Source organism: Pseudophryne corroboree, chromosome 1, assembly GCF_028390025.1.
Source record: "Pseudophryne corroboree isolate aPseCor3 chromosome 1, aPseCor3.hap2, whole genome shotgun sequence".
NCBI lineage: Eukaryota > Metazoa > Chordata > Amphibia > Anura > Myobatrachidae > Pseudophryne > Pseudophryne corroboree.
In genome coordinates this window covers 845,550,221-845,571,153 of record NC_086444.1, presented here as the reverse complement: position 1 = coordinate 845,571,153, position 20,933 = coordinate 845,550,221, and the positions used below count along the sequence as shown (strand labels likewise).

Sequence of the window (20,933 nt, the reverse complement as noted above, 5' to 3'; positions counted from 1 at the left end):
CAGGAAATCTGACTCGCTGTTTATCCTCTATGCACCCAACTAGCTGGGTGCTCCTGCTTTTAAGCAGACTATTGCTCGTTGGATTTGTAGTACAATTCAGCTTGCACATTCTGTGGCAGGCCTGCCACAGCCAAAAATCTGTAAATGCCCACTCCACAAGGAAGGTGGGCTCATCTTGGGCAGCTGCCCGAGGGGTCTCGGCTTTACAACTTTGCCGAGCAGTTACTTGGTCAGGAGCAAATACGTTTGTAAAATTCTACAAATTTGATACCCTGGCTGAGGAGGACCGGGAGTTCTCTCATTGGGGGCTGCAGAGTCATCCGCACTCTCCCGCCCGTTTGGGAGCTTTGGTATAATCCCCATGGTCCTTACGGAGTTCCCAGCATCCACTAGGACGTCAGAGAAAATAAGAATTTACTTACCGATAATTCTATTTCTCGTAGTCCGTAGTGGATGCTGGGCGCCCATCCCAAGTGCGGATTGTCTGCAATACTGGTACATAATTATTGTTACCAAAAAATTCGGGTTATTGTTGTAGTGAGCCATCTTTTCGAGAGGCTTCTCTATTATCATGCTGTTAACTGGGTTCAGATCACAAGTTGTACAGTGTGATTGGTGTGGCTGGTATGAGTCTTACCCGGGATTCAAAATCCTTCCTTATTGTGTACGCTCGTCCGGGCACAGTATCCTAACTGAGGCTTGGAGGAGGGTCATAGGGGGAGGAGCCAGTGCACACCAGGTGATCCTAAAGCTTTCTTTAGATGTGCCCTGTCTCCTGCGGAGCCGCTATTCCCCATGGTCCTTACGGAGTTCCCAGCATCCACTACGGACTACGAGAAATAGAATTATCGGTAAGTAAATTCTTATTTTTTTTTATGTTGCCATTATATTTGCTTTAATAATAACAAACTTGTGTATTCTTTTCTTTTTAGAGGATAAAGTCTGGGGAGAGCTTAGACGGCTGCTTCCACGTAGTAAAACTGCTTAGCAGGAAACCTAGGAGTTGGTCTCATTGTGTGGAACTTGCAAGATTAAAGTTTGAAAAGTATTTTAATCACAAGGTTGGTAAAACAAATGGCAAATAGGAATACCATTACTATAAAAAAAATACCTGCAAACCGTTGTATTTTCTGGTATGTAAAGGGACATGGTTTACCACTCATGTATAATTGTGTTTAGAGTGGATTGTAGTGTGTGTTTTGGTGGCTCAGGAATGTGAATTTGCCATAATCTTCAAATTATTAATGTTATAATGTGTCCCATCGTTTCCCATCCCCTGTTACTTCTTTAATTGAATTGTTCAGCAGCGAACTGTATAATATTGCCCTTAGTGATCCTATCTTGTTCTGTGACATTTAACATACAATAGCAGTAGTAATTAGTTATTGTTGGAACTTTCTTTGAATAGCCCTTTTCCAGTAATAGGCTTTTTTTATTTATTTTATATTCGATATGGGGGCTGGTAGTAGGGTTGGGTCTACTTTTCTAGGCATCACAATGAAGTAGCAGCCAAAAAAAAAAAAATATTTTAGAATCTAAAATCGCCTGTTATACCCCTTTCAGAGCGCCACCAATATCCAGGGTTATTGGACGTGAACGTGCAGCTACCCGGGATATTGTGCAGTCTGAAAGTGGCCAGTTGAAATAACCCGGGTCCAGCAATCTGACATTTCAACGCTGGTAGCAATCAGGATTGAACACTGCTTCAACCCTTGTCGCGGTGCAGTGTGAACAAGTGAACCGGGCCGATGTGACCTGGCATCAGTTCACTAAATAGGAAGAACAGGCGCTTGAAGATGATGTCATCTAAAAGCACTGCCTCTGCACGTGACACGGTGACGTCAGTGGCCCGGCAATAAGCCTCCAGTCTGAAAGGGATATTATTTGTCTATTATTTTGGGTATTTCTGTGTCTGTTTTGTGTTCAATTTTTGTTAGATTTACAAACCAACTGTTAGTAAATCTGGGTAATCCAAAAGCTGTCTACAGTGTGTAAAAGTAACGATGTTTGGTCAATATTCAGTTTTAGTCGAGATTCGGTTATAGAATTGGTTTTAAATTTAGTAAAGCTACTATTTGCAAATTTGAATGAAAATAAACAACAAAACCCCAAATCGTCAAAAATGTATCTTTAGTAAATATACCCCAGAGAGTCTGTAAATTTTATGTGTGTTCATCTAATGGTGCCCGTGTATGTATGGGTAGATTTCTGTTCTGACAGCGCTGTTCCGAGATCAAAAACACAGATCGGTGTACATCGATCAGCAATCTGCCTGGGAATATGCAAAAAACTGCATGTTAAAAATCCTGAACTCTCTAATTCCAATCAAATTTTGGTTGTGATCAATGAATTGAGAATTTCCAAATGTTTGATTTCCCCAATCCACCGACCCAGGGATTTATCTGATGTATGGACCCCATAAGAACAGATAGGGGGTATCCAGGGAGGTGCAATGAAACATCGGGAGTGGAAACTGTAGCTGTTCCTGATGTTTCACGGATATGTTTTTGTACAGGTTATCCAATAAGATTTCCCTAAAAAAATATATATATTTTCTCTAACGTCCTAGTGGATGCTGGGAACTCCGTAAGGACCATTGGGAATAGACGGGCTCCGCAGGAGACTGGGCACTCTAAAAGAAAGATTAGGTACTACCTGGTGTGCACTGGCTCCTCCCTCCATGCCCCTCCTCCAGACCTCAGTTAGATTTCTGTGCCCGGCCGAGCTGGATGCACACTAGGGGCTCTCCTGAGCTCCTAGAAAGAAAGTATATTTTAGGTTTTTTATTTTACAGTGAGACCTGCTGGCAACAGGCTCACTGCAACGAGGGACTAAGGGGAGAAGAAGCGAACCTACCTGCTTGCAGCTAGCTTGGGCTTCTTAGGCTACTGGACACCATTAGCTCCAGAGGGATCGACCGCAGGACCCGTCCTTGGTGTTCGTTCCCGGAGCCGCGCCGCCGTCCCCCTTACAGAGCCAGAAGCATGAAGATGGTCCGGAAAATCGGCGGCAGAAGACTTCAGTCTTCACCAAGGTAGCGCACAGCACTGCAGCTGTGCGCCATTGCTCCTCATGTACACCTCACACTCCGGTCACTGATGGGTGCAGGGCGCTGGGGGGGGGGCGCCCTGAGGGCAATATAAACACCTTGGCTGGCAAAATAATCACAATATATAGCCCCAGAGGCTATATATGTGATAAATACCCCTGCCAGAATCCATAAAAAAGCGGGAGAAAAGTCCGCGAAAAAGGGGCGGAGCTATCTCCCTCAGCACACTGGCGCCATTTTCTCTTCACAGTGCAGCTGGAAGACAGCTCCCCAGGCTCTCCCCTGTAGTTTTCAGGCTCAAAGGGTTAAAAAGAGAGGGGGGGCACTAAATTTAGGCGCAATATTGTATATACAAGCAGCTGTTGGGGAAAATTCACTCAGTTATAGTGTTAATCCCCACATTGTATAGCGCTCTGGTGTGTGCTGGCATACTCTCTCTCTGTCTCCCCAAAGGGCTTTGTGGGGTCCTGTCCTCAGTCAGAGCATTCCCTGTGTGTGTGCGGTGTGTCGGTACGGCTGTGTCGACATGTTTTGATGAGGAGGCTTATGTGGTGACGGAGCAGATGCCGATAAATGTGATGTCTCCCCCTGTGGGGCCGACACCAGAGTGGATGGATAGGTGGAAGGTATTAACCGACAGTGTCAACTCCTTACATAAAAGGCTGGATGACGTAACAGCTATGGGACAGCTGGCTTTTCAGCCCGCGCCTGCCCAGGCGTCTCAAAGGCCATCAGGGGCTCAAAAACGCCCGCTCCCTCAGATGGCAGACACAGATGTCGACACGGAGTCTGACTCCAGTGTCGACGAGGTTGAGACATATACACAATCCACTAGGAACATCCGTGACTTGATCCCGGCAATAAAAAATGTATTACACATTTCTGACATTAACCCAAGTACCACTAAAAAAGGGTTTTATGTTTGGGGAGAAAAAGCAGGCAGTGTTTTGTTCCCTCATCAGATGAGTGAATGAAGTGTGTGAAAAAGCGTGGGTTCCCCAGATAAGAAACTGGTAATTTCTAAAAAGTTACTGTTGGCGTACCCTTTCCCGCCAGAGGATAAGTTACGCTGGGAGATATCCCCTAGGGCGGATAAGGCGCTCACACGTTTGTCAAAAAAGGTGGCACTGCCGTCTTAGGATACGGCCACTTTGAAGGTACCTGTTAATAAAAAGCAGGAGGCTATCCTGAAGTCTGTATTTACACACTCAGGTACTAGACTGAGACCTGCAGATATTGCTGCTGCAGCGTGGTCTGTGACCCTGTCAAACAGGGATACTAGTTTGCTAACATAAGAGCATATTAAAGACGTCGTCTTATATATGAAGGATGCACAGAGGGATATTTTACCGGCTGGCATCCAGAATTAATGTAATGTCCATTCTGTCAGGAGGGTATTAGAGACCCGACACTGGACAGGTGATGCTGACTTTAAAAGGCACATAGATCTGCCTTATAAGGGTGAGGAATTGTTTGGGGATGGTCTCTGGGACCTCGTATCCACAGCAACAGCTGGGAAGAAAAAATTTTACCTCAGGTTTCCTCACAGCCTAAGAAAGCACTGTATTATCAGGTACAATCCTTTCGGCTTCAGAAAAGTAAGCGGGTCAAAGGCGCTTCCTTTCTGCACAGAGACAAGGGAAGAGGGAAAAAGCTGCTCCAGTCAGCCAGTTCCCAGAATCAAAATTCTTCCCCCGCTTCCTCTGAGCCCACCGCATGACGCGGGGGCTCCACAGGCGTAGCCAAGTACGGTGGGGGTCCGCCTCAAAAATTTCAGCGGTCAGTGGGCTCGCTCACAGGATCCCTGGATCCTTCAAGTAGTATCTCAGGGGTACAAGCTGGAATTCGAGATGTCTCCCCCCCGCCATTTTTTCTAAAAAATGTGCCTTGCCGACAACTCCCTCGGGCAGGGAGGCTGTGCTAGAGGCAATTCACAAGCTGTATTCCCAGCAGGTGATAGTCAAGGTGCCCCTACTTCAACAAGGAGGGGGTTACTATTCCACACTGTTTGTGGTACCGAAACCGGACGGTTCGGTGAGACCCATTTTAAATTTGAAATCCTTGAACACATACATAAAAAAATTCAAGTTCAAGATGGAATCGCTCAGGGCGGTTATTGCAAGCCTGGACGAGGGGGATTACATGGTATCCCTGGACATCAAGGATGCTTACCTGCATGTCCCCATTTCTCTAACGTCCTAAGTGGATGCTGGGGACTCCGTAAAGACCATGGGGAATAGCGGCTCCGCAGGAGACTGGGCACATCTAAAGAAAGCTTTAGGACTATCTGGTGTGCACTGGCTCCTCCCCCTATGACCCTCCTCCAAGCCTTAGTTAGATCTCTGTGCCCGAACGAGAAGGGTGCACACTAGGGGCTCTCCTGAGCTTCTTAGTGAAAGTTTTAGATTAGGTTTTTTATTTTCAGTGAGACCTGCTGGCAACAGGCTCACTGCATCGAGGGACTAAGGGGAGAAGAAGCGAACTCACCTGCGTGCAGAGTGGATTGGGCTTCTTAGGCTACTGGACATTAGCTCCAGAGGGACGATCACAGGCCCAGCTTGGATGGGTCCCAGAGCCGCGCCGCCGGCCCCCTTACAGAGCCAGAAGGCAGAAGAGGTCCGGAAAATCGGCGGCAGAAGACGTCCTGTCTTCAACAAGGTAGCGCACAGCTCTCAGCACACTTCACACTTCGGTCACTGAGTGTGCAGGGCGCTGGGGGGGGGCGCCCTGAGACGCAATAAAAACACCTTGGATGGCAAAAAAAATGCATCACATATAGCTCCTGGGCTATATGGATGCATTTAACCCCTGCCAGAATCCATAAAAAAGCAGGAGAAAAGTCCGCAAAAAAGGGGCGGAGCCTATCTCCTCAGCACACTGGCGCCATTTTCCCTCACAGCTCCGTTGGAGGGAAGCTCCCTGTCTCTCCCCTGCAGTCACTACACTACAGAAAGGGTTAAAAAAAAGAGAGGGGGGCACTAATTAGGCGCAGTATTAACTATACAGCAGCTATAAGGGGAAAAACACTTATATAAGGTTATCCCTGTATATATATAGCGCTCTGGTGTGTGCTGGCAAACTCTCCCTCTGTCTCCCCAAAGGGCTAGTGGGGTCCTGTCCTCTATCAGAGCATTCCCTGTGTGTGTGTTGTATGTCGGTACTTTTGTGTCGACATGTATGAGGAGAAAAATGATGTGGAGACGGAGCAGATTGCCTGTAATAGTGATGTCACCCCCTAGGGGGTCGACACCTGAGTGGATGAACTGTTGGAAGGAATTACGTGACAGTGTCAGCTCTGTATAAAAGACAGTGGTTGACATGAGACAGCCGGCTACTCAGCTTGTGCCTGTCCAGACGTCTCATAGGCCGTCAGGGGCTCTAAAGCGCCCGTTACCTCAGATGGCAGATATAGACGCCGACACGGATACTGACTCCAGTGTCGACGGTGAAGAGACGAATGTGACTTCCAGTAGGGCCACACGTTACATGATTGAGGCAATGAAAAATGTTTTACACATTTCTGATAATACGAGTACCACCAAAAAAGGGGTATTATGTTCGGTGAGGAAAAACTACCTGTAGTTTTCCTGAATCTGAGAAATTAAATGAGGTGTGTGATGATGCGTGGGTTTCCCCCGATAACAACGGATATTTTCTAAAATGTTATTGGCATTATATCCTTTCCCGCCAGAGGTTAGGGTGCGTTGGGAAACACCCCCTAGGGGGGATAAAGCGCTCACACGCTTGTAAAGGCTCTACCTTCGCCTGAGATGGCCGCCCTTAAGGATCCTGCTGATAGAAAGCAGGAGGGTATCCTAAAAGGTATTTACACACATACTGGTGTTATACTGTGACCAGCAATCGCCTCAGCCTGGATGTGCAGTGCTGGGTTGGCGTGGTCGGATTCCCTGACTGAAAATATTGATACCCTAGATAGGGACAGTATATTTTTGCCTATAGAGCATTTAAAAGATGCATTTTTATATATGCGTGATGCACAGCGGAATATTTGCCGACTGGCATCAAGTCTAAGCGCGTTGTCCATTTCTACCAGTAGAGGGTTATGGACACGTCAGTGGTCAGGTGATGCGTATTCCAAACGGCATTTGGAAGTATTGCTTTATTAAGGGAGGAGTTATTTGGGGTCGGTCTTTCAGACCTGGTGGCGACGGCAACAGCTGGGAATTCCACGTTTGTACCCCAGGTCGCCTCTCAACATGAGAAGACGCCGTATTATCAGGCGCAGTCTTTTCGTGGAAAAGCGGGCAAAAGGTTCCTCATTTCTGCCCCGTGACAGAGGGAGAGGAAAAAGGCTGCAGAAATCAGCCAGTTCCCAGGAACAGAAACCCTCTCCCGCCTCTGCCAAGCCCTCAGTATACGCTGGGGCTTTACAAGCAGAATCAGGCACGGTGGGGGGCCCGTCTCAATGAATTTCAGCGCGCAGTGAGCTCACTCGCAAGTAGACCCCTGGATCCTTCAGGTGATATCTCAGGGGTACAAATTAGAATTCGAGACGTCTCCCCCTCGCCGTTTCCTAAAGTCGGCTTTACCGATGTCTCCTTCTGACAGGGAGACAGTTTTGGAAGCCATTCACATGCTGTATTCCCAGCAGGTGATGATCAAGATACCCCTCCTGCAACAGGGAACGGGGTATTATTCCACACTGTTGTGGTACCGAAGCCGGACGGCTCGGTGAGACCGATTCTAAATCTAAAATCTTTGAACACTTACGTACAGAGGTTCAAATTCAAGATTGAGTCACTCAGAGCAGTGATTGCGAACCTGGAAGAAGGGGACTACATGATGTCTCGGGACATCAAGGATGCTTACCTTCATGTCAAAATTTACCCTTCTCACCAAGGGTACCTCAGGTTTATGGTACAGAACTGTCACTATCAGTTCAGACGCTGCCGTATGGATGGTACACGGCACCCCGGGTCTTTACCAAGGTAATGGCCGAAATGATGATACTCCTTCGAAGGAAGTGAATTTTAGTTATCCCTTCCTTGGACAATTCCCTGATAAGGGTAAGATCCAGGGAACAGTTGGAGGTCGGTGTAGCACTATCTCAGGTAGTGTTGCGGCAGCACGATTGGATTCTCAATATTCCAAAATCGCACCTGGTTCCGACGACGTGTCTTCTGTTCCTAGGGATGATTCTGGACACAGTCCAGAAAAAGGTGTTTCTCCCGGAGGAGAAAGCCAGGGAGTTATCCGAGCTAGTCAGGAACCTCCTAAAACCGAGCCAAGTCTCAGTGCATCAATGCACAAGGGTTCTGGGTAAAATGGTGGCTTCCTACGAAGCAATCCCATTCGGCAGATTCCACGCAAGAACTTTCCAGTGGGACCTGCTGGACAAATGGTCCGGATCGCATCTTCAGATGCATTAGCGGATAACCCTGTCACCAAGGACAAGGGTGTCCCTCCTGTGGTGGTTGCAGAGTGCTCATCTTCTAGAGGGCCGCAGATTAGGCATTCAGGACTGGGTCCTGGTGACCACGGATGCCAGCCTGCGAGGCTGGGGAGCAGTCACACAGGGAAGGAATATCCAGGGCTTATGGTCAAGCCTGGAGACATCACTTCACATAAATATCCTGAAGCTAAGGGACATTTACAATGCTCTAAGCTTAGCAAGACCTCTGCTTCAAGGTCAGCCGGTGTTGATCCAGTCGGACAACATCACGGCAGTCACCCACGTAAACAGACAGGGTGGCACAAGAAGCAGGAGGGCAAGGGCAGAAGCTGCAAGGATTCTTCGCTGGGCGGAAAATCATGTGATAGCACTGTCAGCAGTATTCATTCCGGGAGTGGACAACTGGGAAGCAGACTTCCTCAGCACGACCTCCACCCGGGAGAGTGGGGACTTCACCCAGAAGTCTTCCACATGATTAAAAACTCGACACGTATTGCGCCAGGTCCAGGGACCCTCAGGCAATAAGCTGTAGACGCTCTGGTAACACCGTGGGTGTACCAGTCAGGGTATGTGTTCCCTCCTCTGCCTCTCATATCCAAGGTACTGAGATTGATAAGATGGAGAGGAGTAAGCACTATATTCGTGGTTCCGGATTGGCCAAGAAGGACTTGGTAACCGGAACTTCAAGAGATGCTCACGGAGGATCCGTGGCCTCTACCTCTAAGAAGGGACCTGCTCCAGCAAGGACCCTGTCTGTTCCAAGACTTACCGCTGCTGCGTTTGACGGCATGGCGGTTGAACGCCGGATCCTGAAGGAAAAAAGGCATTCCGGATGAAGTCATCCCTATCCTGATCAAAGCCAGGAAGGATGTAACCGCAAAAACATTATCACCGCAATTGGCGAAAATATGTTGCGTGGTGCGAGGCCAGTAAGGCCCGACGGAGGAAATTCAACTGGGTCGATTCCTACATTTCCTGCAAACAGGAGTGTCTATGGGCCTGAAATTGGGGTCCATTAAGGTTCAAATTTCGGCCCTGTCAATTTTCTTCCAAAAAGAACTAGCTTCAGTCCCTGAAGTTCAGACGTTTGTAAAAGGGGTACTGCATATACAGCCTCCTTTTGTGCCTCCAGGGGCACTTTGGGATCTCAATGTAGTTTTGGGTTCCAAAAGTCACATTGGTTTGAACCACTTAAATCTGTGGAGTTAAAATATCTCACATGGAAAGTGGTCATGCTGTTGGTCCTGGCCTGGGCCAGGCGCGTGTCAGAATTGGCGGCTTTATCCTGAAAAAGCCCTTATCTGATTTTCCATTCGGACAGGGCGGAATTGAGGACTCGTCCTCAGTTTCTCCCCAAGGTGGTTTCAGCGTCTCACCTGAACCAACCTATTGGTGGTGCCTGCGGCTACTAGGGACTTGGAGGCCTCCAAGTTGCTAGACGTTGTCAGTGCCCTGAAAATATATGTTTCTAGGACGGCTGGAGTCAGGAAATCTGACTCGCTGTTTATCCTGTGTGCACCCAACAAGCTGGGTGCTCCTGCTTCTAAGCAGACTATTGCTCGTTGGATTTGTAGTACAATTCAGCTTGCACATTCTGTGGCAGGCCTGCCACAGCCAAAAATCTGTAAATGCCCACTCCACAAGGAAGGTGGGCTCATCTTGGGCGGCTGCCCGAGGGGTCTCGGCTTTACAACTTTGCCGAGCAGCTACTTGGTCAGGAGCAAATAAGTTTGTAAAATTCTACAAAATTGATATCCTGGCTGAGGAGGACCTGGAGTTCTCTCATTTGGTGCTGCAGAGTCATCCGCACTCTCCCGCCCGTTTGGGAGCTTTGGTATAATCCCCATGGTCCTTACGGAGTCCCCAGCATCCACTTAGGACGTTAGAGAAAATAAGAATTTACTTACCGATAATTCTATTTCTCATAGTCCGTAGTGGATGCTGGGCGCCCATCCCAAGTGCGGATTGTCTGCAATACTTGTACATAGTTATTGTTACAAAAATCGGGTTATTATTGTTGTCAGCCATCTTTCAGAGGCTCCTCTGTTATCATGCTGTTAACTGGGTTCAGATCACAGGTTATACGGTGTGATTGGTGTGGCTGGTATGAGTCTTACCCGGGATTCAAAATCCTTCCTTATTGTGTACGCTCGTCCGGGCACAGTATCCTAACTGAGGCTTGGAGGAGGGTCATAGGGGGAGGAGCCAGTGCACACCAGATAGTCCTAAAGCTTTCTTTAGATGTGCCCAGTCTCCTGCGGAGCCGCTATTCCCCATGGTCCTTACGGAGTCCCCAGCATCCACTACGGACTATGAGAAATAGAATTATCGGTAAGTAAATTCTTATTTTACCATCCTCCCCAGGAGTACCTCAGGTTTGTGGTACAGGATTGCCATTACCAATTCCAGACACTGCCGTTTGGACTGTCCACGGCACCGAGGGTGTTTACCAAGGTAATGGCAGAAATGATGATACTCCTTCGAAAAAAGGGAGTTTTAATTATCCCGTACTTGGACGTTCTCCTTATAAGGGCGAGGTCCAAGGAGCAGTTGTTGGTCGGAGTAGCACTATCTCGGGAAGTGCTACAACAGCACGGATGGATTCTAAACATTCCACAGCTGGTTCCTTCCACACGCCTACTGTTCCTGGGGATGGTTCTGGACACAGAACAGAAAAAAGTGTTTCTCCCGGAGGAGAAAGCCAAGGAGCTGTCATCTCTAGTCAGAGACCTCCTGAAACCAATACAGGTATCGGTGCATCACTGCACACGAATCCTCGGAAAAATGGTAGCTCCATACGAAGCAATTCCATTCGGCAGGTTCCATGCAAGAACCTTATAGTGGGACCTCTTGGACAAGTGGTCGGGATCGCATCTTCAGATGCATCGGCTGATAACCCTGTCTCCAAGGACCAGGGTGTCTCTGCTGTGGTGGCTGCAGAGTGCTCTTCTTCTAGAGGGCCGCAGATTCGGCATACAGGACTGGGTCCTGGTGACCACGGATGCCAGCCTTCGAGGCTGGGGGGCAGTCACACAGGGAAGAAATTTCCAAGGACTTTGGTCAAGTCAGGAGTCGTCCCTACACATAAATATTCTGGAACTGAGGGCCATTTACAATGCCCTAAGTCAGGCAAGGCCCCTGCTTCAAAACCAGCCGGTACTGATCCAATCAGACAACATAACGGCAGTCGCCCATGTAAACCGACAGGGCGGCACAAGAAGCAGGATGGCGATGGCAGAAGCCACAAGGATTCTCCGATGGGCGGAAAATCACGTCTTAGCACTGTCAGCAGTGTTCATTCCGGGAGTGGACAACTGGGAAGCAGACTTCCTCAGCAGACGCGACCTACACCCGGGAGAGTGGGGACTTCATCCAGAAGTCTTCCAACTGTTGGTAAACCGTTGGGAAAGGCCACAGGTGGACATGATGGCGTCCCGCCTCAACAAAAAGCTAAAGAGATATTGCGCCAGGTCAAGGGACCCTCAGGCGATAGCTGTGGACGCTCTAGTGACACCGTGGGTGTACCAGTCGGTTTATGTGTTCCCTCCTCTGCCTCTCATACCAAAGGTACTGAGAATAATAAGTAGGCGAGGAGTAAGAACGATACTCGTGGTTCCGGATTGGCCAAGAAGAGCTTGGTACCCAGAACTTCAAGAAATGATATCAGAGGACCCATGGCCTCTACCGCTCAGACAGGATCTGCTACAGCAGGGGCTCTGTCTGTTCCAAGACTTATCGCGGCTGCGTTGACGGCATGGCGGTTGAATTCCGGATCCTAAAGGAAAAGGGCATTCCGGAGGAAGTCATTCCTACGCTGATAAAAGCTAGGAAAGAAGTAACCGCAAACCATTATCACCGTATTTGGCGAAAATATGTTGCGTGATGTGAGGCCAGGAAGGCCCCTACTGAGGAATTTCAGCTGGGTCGTTTTCTGCACTTCCTACAGTCGGGAGTGACTATGGGCCTAAAATTGGGTTCCATTAAGATCCAGATTTCGGCTCTGTCGATTTTCTTCCAGAAAGAACTGGCTTCACTGCCTGAAGTTCAGACATTTGTAAAGGGAGTGTTACATGTTCAGCCCCCTTTTGTGCCTCCTATGGCACCTTGGGATTTCAACGTGGTGTTGAGTTTCCTGAAATCACATTGGTTTGAGCCACTTAAAACTGTGGATTTGAAATATCTCACGTGGAAAAGTGGTCATGTTATTGGCTTCGGCCAGGCGTGTGTCAGAATTGGCGGCTTTGTCATGTAAAAGCCCTTATCTGATTTTCCATATGGATAGGGCAGAATTGAGGACTCGGCCCCAGTTTCTCCCTAAGGTGGTATCAGCTTTTCACTTGAACCAACCTATTGTAGTGCCTGCGGCTACTAGGGACTTGGAAGATTCCAAGTTACTGGACGTAGTCAGGGCCTTGAAAATTTATGTTTCCAGGACGGCTGGAGTCAGGAAAACTGACTCGCTTTTTATCCTGTATGCACCCAACAAACTAGGTGCTCCTGCTTCTAAGCAGACTATTGCTCGCTGGATTTGTAGCACAATTCAGCTGGCGCATTCTGCGGCTGGATTGCCGCATCCTAAATCAGTAAAAGCCCATTCCACAAGGAAAGTGGGCTCATCTTGGGCGGCTGCCCGAGGGGTCTCGGCTTTACAAATTTGCCGAGCTGCAACTTGGTCAGGGGCAAACACGTTTGCTAAATTTTACAAATTTGATACCCTGGCTGAGGAGGACCTGGAGTTCTCTCATTCGGTGCTGCAGAGTCATCCGCACTCTCCCGCCCGTTTGGGAGCTTTGGTATAATCCCCATGGTCCTTACGGAGTTCCCAGCATCCACTAGGACATCGGAGAAAATAAGATTTTACTCACCGGTAAATCTATTTCTCGTAGTCCGTAGTGGATGCTGGGCGCCCATCCCAAGTGCGGATTGTCTGCAATACTTGTATATAGTTATTGCCTAACTAAAGGGTTATTGTTGAGCCATCTGTTGAGAGGCTCAGTTATATTTCATACTGTTAACTGGGTATAGTATCACGAGTTATACGGTGTGGCTAGTATGAGTCTTACCCAGGATTCAAAATCCTTCCTTATCGTGTCAGCTCTTCCGGGCACAGTGTCCTAACTGAGGTCTGGAGGAGGGGCATGGAGGGAGGAGCCAGTGCACACCAGATAGTACCTAATCTTTCTTTTAGAGTGCCCAGTCTCCTGCGGAGCCCGTCTATTCCCCATGGTCCTTACGGAGTGCCCAGCATCCACTACGGACTACGAGAAATAGATTTACCGGTGATTAAAATCTTATTTTATTTTTCCATTTTTTTCCATTGTTTTCTTGCCACAATACATTTGAGTGATGGCTGCAGTAATAATATTTCAAGCTCTATTAACCCTTTTTTTCCCCTACTTGTTTATTCCATTTTTGTTTTTCTTTACATTAGGCTCAGCAACTATTACATTCATTCCCCCTGGATACACAGTTAAAAGATGGAAGTGAGTAAATGCTGAAAACTCGTTGACAATACATGATGATTGTCATTGCTGTAAATTACCTGTTTGTTTGTTTGTTTGTTTGTTTTTATTGCTACTTGTAGTTATTTATAGTAATAATACCATTTCTGACTATAATAATATGTGCCACAATGTCTCATTTATTGAGCGTCCCATTTCACCACAGCTGTCTTTTCCCAACTTTGAAACGTTAAAACACTCCCGTGAAACTCATTGGGCGGTATTCAAATGATATATAACACACAATCTCCTTTCTACAGTGATCCCCGTTATCTCTCATATTGCGCCATAGTTATCAGTTTTAGCTGTGTACATGGTTGGGTGCCTCGCTACCCCGCGGGTAGCGAACTGAAATGATGATACAATGCCCATCAGCAGAAACAGAACGGGTTTGGAAGGTGGAAAGAATTGAATGCTGCACATTGTGTTAAGAGTTCCTGAATCCTTCTGCAGCTCCTTAAACAGTTTTTGTTCCATCATACAGATGTGTCTGCATACATCTTTGCTGCAGTAACACCAAACAACCCCTCTTGGCGTGCCAGGTCCCATCAGACTAATAGCGTCGGGCGTCTTTCTTTGACGAAAATGCGTCTTAAACACAATGTAGCACGCACAAGGAGACTCTGCTGGTTTATTTGATAAGCAACATTTATATATCAGTGTGTTACGGAGAATGAAACTGCATATGAAGTGCTGTGATGCAGCGGCCATGGCTTTTTACCATGCCGAGTTCTGTTAAGTTTCATATACAGACTCAGCCGCACACAGATATGTGTTACATATCAGATTAATCAGCAAAGTCACCTGCTGTGTCCCAGCCAAATTGCGTTGCATCTTAGACACATTTTTGTCGCATAAAGACACTAGCAGATTTACACAGGACCTTGCGGCTCACTCCTACTAGGGATCTCCCACTGCATGGCGTATTGAGAACACATCTGTATGCTTCCCATATCCCTCTACATTGTATGCTATACCAATTACAGATGGAGCGTCCCTTATCGTTGCAGTTTCTCTGCCTAAACAGAATATTTGTCACACCTTAGCTGTAGCTCAGGTTGTTGAGTTGTTGCACGGAGAGGCTCGTTGAGGTGCAACAACATACACAGCATGCAATACACATATTCACCACTGGGTGGCTAATGCTCCACTAATCCAGTACTGTAGAGCGAATATCGGTGGATGGATACACAGTACACTACAGTAATTGTACTGTAATATTGTACTCTTAGCAAGCTCTGGCAAATGGCCAGTGACAACTTTAATGTTACACACAAAAATCAACGGTAACACGGAGAGAGTCAATCAGGAACTTGAAGTGTATAGCATACTGTAAATAAAAGGATGCTGTAGAAAATATATTCTCTATTGGGACAAAAAAAATAAATCAATAAATAAAAATAGTGTGTACAGACGCAAACTTATTTGGTAAAGCAATGGTCCATTGCTCAGTCTCCTGAAGATAAGACTAATAATTTGAAAATTCACACTTGTATATTTGTGTACTAAGTAGCAGCTAGAGTTTTTTCTAATTTTGACTGTACATCTATGTGCATGTCTGAGATATACAAAGTATGACCAGACTTGTTTTGGCAAAATTAGAAAAAACTGGACGCTAATCTATACACAGATGTACAATACAAGTGTGTCCTTTGCGGGAATCGAACCCTAGCTCACGGGCATTGCAAGCATCGGTGATACCACCATGCTAAGCTGTGTAGAACTCTGAACTGTGCTTTTCTTTGTGTGCATTGGAGACGCTGAGCCAATCTACAGACGTGTCCTTAAACAACTTTGCTGTAGTCACTCTAAACAGCCCTTGAAGTCACACCATACCGCCGCGGGACTCGGTAGCACCGATTGTCTTTGTTTATAATTTTTTCAGCGAAAAGGCGTTTTAGACGCAAATAATATAATGGTGTCGTTTTTTGCCATAAATGCATTTTAGATGCATCGCTATATGAATAGGACGCACAAGCAGCTTCTGCTGATTAAAATGATACGCAGCATGCATATCTGTGCATATTCATATTCTGTGTGTGACTGAGACTGTATTTGCATACAAAATGCTCTGCTACAGTGTTTTCCTGGAAAACAATGTAACATTTAATTTCGGAATGCAGATAGAGCAGCTATTACACTCTGCGAAGTACAGTAAACTCAGTCTCATAAAGAAAACACTCTCATATTTTGAAAAGTCACTTTTTTTTGTAATTTTGGCTGAATATGTGTGTTTATGTCTGACACTGTATACAAAGTATGACAGAACTTCTTTTGTCAAAATTAGAAAAAAAACCGTGGATGATGATTTTTACACAAATGTACAATACATGTGTGTCCTTTGCGGGAATTACCACTAGTGTTCCTTCTAGGATTCAAATAGGGCAGAGCGCCGGACTCCGGGGGCATATTGGCGCGCGCGTGGGCGAAATGGGGGCGTGGCCATGCAAACATCATTTTAGTGGGCGGTGCGGCCCACAGACGTTGCTATAGGGGGCGTCTGTGGCCGGCGACATCACTGTTAGGGGCGTGCCCAGCACCAACGGAGGTGCTGGGCTTCCCCCAGCTCTCTCCCATAGCGTAAATGGATTCCATGTGCACGGCATCTTTACACGCTGGAAGGGCAGGAAGCGGGCGGCTGTTCTAGCAGGGCGCCGCAGAAGGGGAAGGGTGGATTTAGCCTTAAAAAATCAAGCAGGGCGCGGCGCCCTGCTAAAACAGACTAGCGTGAACACTAACCACTATGCCAAGAGAGCTATGAAGACAGGTGACTTGACACCTGCAGTGACTTGGTGATGTTTCTCATTGTAATTTATTTTTATTTTTTTTATTATAGTGCTGTGTGTCCCAAATCGATTGCTGATTGTAGTGAATTTTTTTTGGTTTTGTTAGCGCGAACTGTGCTTTTCTTTGTGTGCATTGGAGACGCTGAGCCAATCTACAGACGTGTCATCTTACATCCTTGCTGCAGTCACGCTAAACAGAACTTGAAGTCACACCATGCCAGCAGCAGGACTCGGTAGCGCTGATCGTGGGTTTTGTTTTTTTTGTTTTTTGGGACACTGAGAGGTCTTCATGGTGGGTTATAGATGGCGGCTAAGTGGAGCCGGCACTTTAAATTCTTTAGAACTGTGACTGGCTCCTCCCGAAAATTCACCTTAGATGCAAAGTAATGTAACAGGACACACAAACAGCCTCTGCTGATTAAAATGATATTCAGCATGCCTATATTCTGTGTGTAATAGTGGCTCTATCTGCATAAGAAATAAAATGTTGGTGTTTTCCAGCAGAGCATTTTGTATACAAATACAGTCGCAGTCACACTCAGAATATAGGCATGCTACATATCATTTGAATCAGCAGAATCTGCTTGTGCGTCCTATTACATTACTTTGCGCTTAAGATGCATTTTTCACCTGGAAAAAAAAAGCAAAAAAACCACGATCAGTGCTACCGGGTCCCGCTGCAGCATGGTGTGACTTAAAGGGCTATTTAGCGTGACTGCAGCAAGGATGTAAGAAGACACGTCTGTAAGATGTATTTACAGCAAGAAAAGGCACCCGACATTAGCAGAGCTGCCCGGAAAATGATGGCTCACCCAGAAGCCACAGAAGGCTTGGTGTGAGTGAGCCATCATTTGCTGGGCAGCTCTGCTAACCTCATACACGCGCAGTGGTGATTTTTAAAAGCGACATCTGGTGGATGATCACTGGTATTACACTGACTAGTAACCCCATACGCTCCTCTAAGCGCTATGCGCCACCCTGCGCCAAAACATGCTGCCTTGCGACCAGACTACGACTTATCAGGACAAAGCCATAGACGGTATAGATGAGTGAGGCTCCATCTGTACATTAGTTTGTAAATGTATGCATACTGTATATGCTCTGTAGTTTTAGTAATATTCCCCATCTGTAGAGTTCTGAAAGATGAAGAATCATGAATGTTTCTAAATAGATGATTATATCACTTGTATAGTAGATGTCTTATGTTGGTTTTCCTCTCAGGTTTATTTTGGCAGTCCCCAAAGCGACCACCTACTTCATTAAATTTTGATACAAACGACCCATTGTAAGTATTATTTCTCCAGCTAACATAATTTCATTAATACATGTGTGTCCGATTCCAATCCAAGTATCCCCAACATGTCATATTTTCAGTCTTTGTGGAGCATGTGGAATAATAACTAACCCAGCAAAATACATGAAATCACTTGTGCATGATTAAAATAATTCTCAAAACATAACCTGCTTGAGGTACTTCAAGACTGGCTTTGAAAGCCCCAAAGGAATGTAAATAACTTTGACACAAGTATTTAACTTTCTTGCTATCCATATTGGGTAGTTTGGTCATAAATTAACACTGGGGGGGAGGGGGTATTCAATTAGCCACATTTTTTTCCCATGAAAATGTCTGTTTGCGGGTATGCGTGCTCCAGTTTTTCGACCTATTCAATTCCAAACAGATTTCATGTGAATAGTCTTGCTGTGAAAATGGGGAAATCAGCCTATACCCCAAAAAATGCTAAACTAATATAGGATAACAGTAGATAAGTGTATAGAGATCACAATAAAGAGTTTTAGGGGACTTCAGTTGTGTGAAATGGCTGTTATATGCATTTTTATTTTCTATAAAAAAAAAAATGATAGAAAGCAAGCTTGGAAACAGATTACTCCCACCTGCAAGCCTAAAAACACCTGTCCCACTCATAAAGCACCCCATTATACCTGTCCTATACCTTGAACCCCAATTTCCATCACTTTGTACTTTTTCGCCCCAAAAATTACATGTCAGTATTGGTCTATTACAAATAATAAAAAAAACGTCAACATACCTAATTAGTCATTAAGGATGGGGGGGGGGGGGGGGGGGGAGAGGAAGGTCGGGTCACAGGGGTTCTGTACCATAGCCAAACATTTTCACCTTAAAATAGGGATTTTTTCCAACTTTTCACCTGCTCAGAGTAGGTGAAGTGAAATTATCACCAATAAATTTTCCCGGATAATTGAATAGGCTGTAATCGCGGTTTGCGGGAAAAGTCAGGTTTTTTTGCTTGAAAAGTTTGTTATTGCAGCTAATAGAATACTCCCCTGTATTTGTACTAATGCTTTGTTTTTTGTGTCCAGGAATTTCAGCTTTATACTTAGTGCTGCTAAATTATATGCAGAAGTGTACAGCATCCAGTTCACTGAAAAGGTAAGGAATGTAAATCATTCATTTATGATTGCCTTGCAGAATGAAACCATAAATATGACAACTGCCAGCTAATGTAAGGACAGAGTTACCTTATATTTAAAGCAACATGCACACTGAATTATGCATTGCTCTATTGAATATCTGCCGGCTTATATAAATACTTACACAAATATACAGTATAACTGAAATTCCAGGGTCCGTTAGAACTGAATATGTTTGAGATGATACGTTGTGGTTTGTGGAGGGAGTTTTTCTACACTCGTCTTATTTCCAGTCCATAATCCAATTAAAGGACACTACAGTCAGTATCTGTAAATCGGCGTGTATTGACTGGTAACAGAAAACAATAGTTTGCACTCAAATGCATAGCAAATATGATTGTATTTCTCTGACGTCCTAGTGGATGCTGGGAACTTCGAAAGGACCATGGGGAATAGCGGCTCCGCAGGAGACTGGGCACAACTAAAGAAAGCTTTTAGGTCACCTGGTGTGCACTGGCTCCTCCCACTATGACCCTCCTCCAAGCCTCAGTTAGATTTTGTGCCCGGCCGAGGTTGGATGCACACTAGGGGCTCTCCTGAGCTTCTAAAAAGAAAGTATATAATTAGGTTTTTTATTTTACAGTGAGACCTGCTGGCAACAGGCTCACTGCAGCGAGGGACTAAGGGGAGAAGAAGCGAACCTACCTGCTTGCAGCTAGCTTGGGCTTCTTAGGCTACTGGACACCATTAGCTCCAGAGGGATCGACCGCATGGAACTGGCCTTGGTGTTTGGTCCCGGAGCCGCGCCGCCGTCCCCCTTACAGAGCCAGAAGCAAGAAGAGGTCCGGAAAATCGGCGGCAGAAGACATCAGTCTTCACCAAGGTAGCGCACAGCACTGCAGCTGTGCGCCATTGCTCCTCATACACACTTCACACTCCGGTCACTGAGGGTGCAGGGCGCTAGGGGGGGGCGCCCTGAGCAGCAATAAAAACACCTTGGCTGGCAAAAATACCACAATATATAGCCCCAGAGGCTATATATGTGATAATTACCCCTGCCAGAATCCATAAAAAAGCGGGAGAAAAGTCTGCGAAAAAGGGGCGGAGCTATCTCCTTCAGCACACTGGCGCCATTTCTCCCTCACAGCTCCGCTGGAAGGAAGCTCCCTGGCTCTCCCCTGCAGTCTACACTACAGAAAAGGGTAAAAAAGAGAGGGGGGGCACTAAATTTAGGCGCAGTATATATAACAGCAGCTATAGGGGACATAATTCAGTTAGTGCCTGCATTATATAGCGCTTTGGTGTGTGCTGGCATACTCTCACTCTGTCTCCCCAAAGGGCTTTTGTGGGTCCTGTCCTCTGTTAGAGCATTCCCTGTGTGTGTGCGGTGTGTCGGTACGGCTGTGTCGACATGTTTGATGAGGATAATGATGTGGAGGCGGAGCAGATGCCTATAGAAGGGATGTCACCCCCTGCGGGGCAGACACCTGAGTGGATGGACTTATGGAAGGAATTGCGTGCACGTGTCGACTCCTTACACAAAAAATTTGACGACATGTCAAATGCGGGACAGCCGGCTTCTCAGCTCGTGCCTGTCCAGGCGTCTCAAAGGCCATCGGGGGCTCTAAAACGCCCGCTACCTCAGATGGCAGACGCGGATGTCGACACGGATACTGACACCAGTGTCGACGACGATGAGTCTAGTCTAATGTCCACTAAGGCCATTCGTTGCATGATTGAAGCAATGAAAGAGGTGTTACAAATTTCTGATATAAACCCAGGTACCACTAAAA

At 46.5% G+C, this 20,933-nt stretch overlaps 1 protein-coding gene across 1 annotated transcript in view; it reads left to right on the top strand.

The window, feature by feature from the left end:
- The window catches only part of UBA6 (ubiquitin like modifier activating enzyme 6), a 170,044-nt gene that overhangs the window by 128,609 nt on the left and 20,502 nt on the right, over window positions 1-20,933 (top strand). Inside the window, exons 22-25 of the mRNA XM_063919926.1 lie at window positions 933-1,061; window positions 13,894-13,945; window positions 17,971-18,034; window positions 19,090-19,159. Coding sequence (XP_063775996.1) covers window positions 933-1,061; window positions 13,894-13,945; window positions 17,971-18,034; window positions 19,090-19,159 — 315 coding nt within the window. The remainder of the gene's footprint in view (window positions 1-932; window positions 1,062-13,893; window positions 13,946-17,970; window positions 18,035-19,089; window positions 19,160-20,933) is intronic.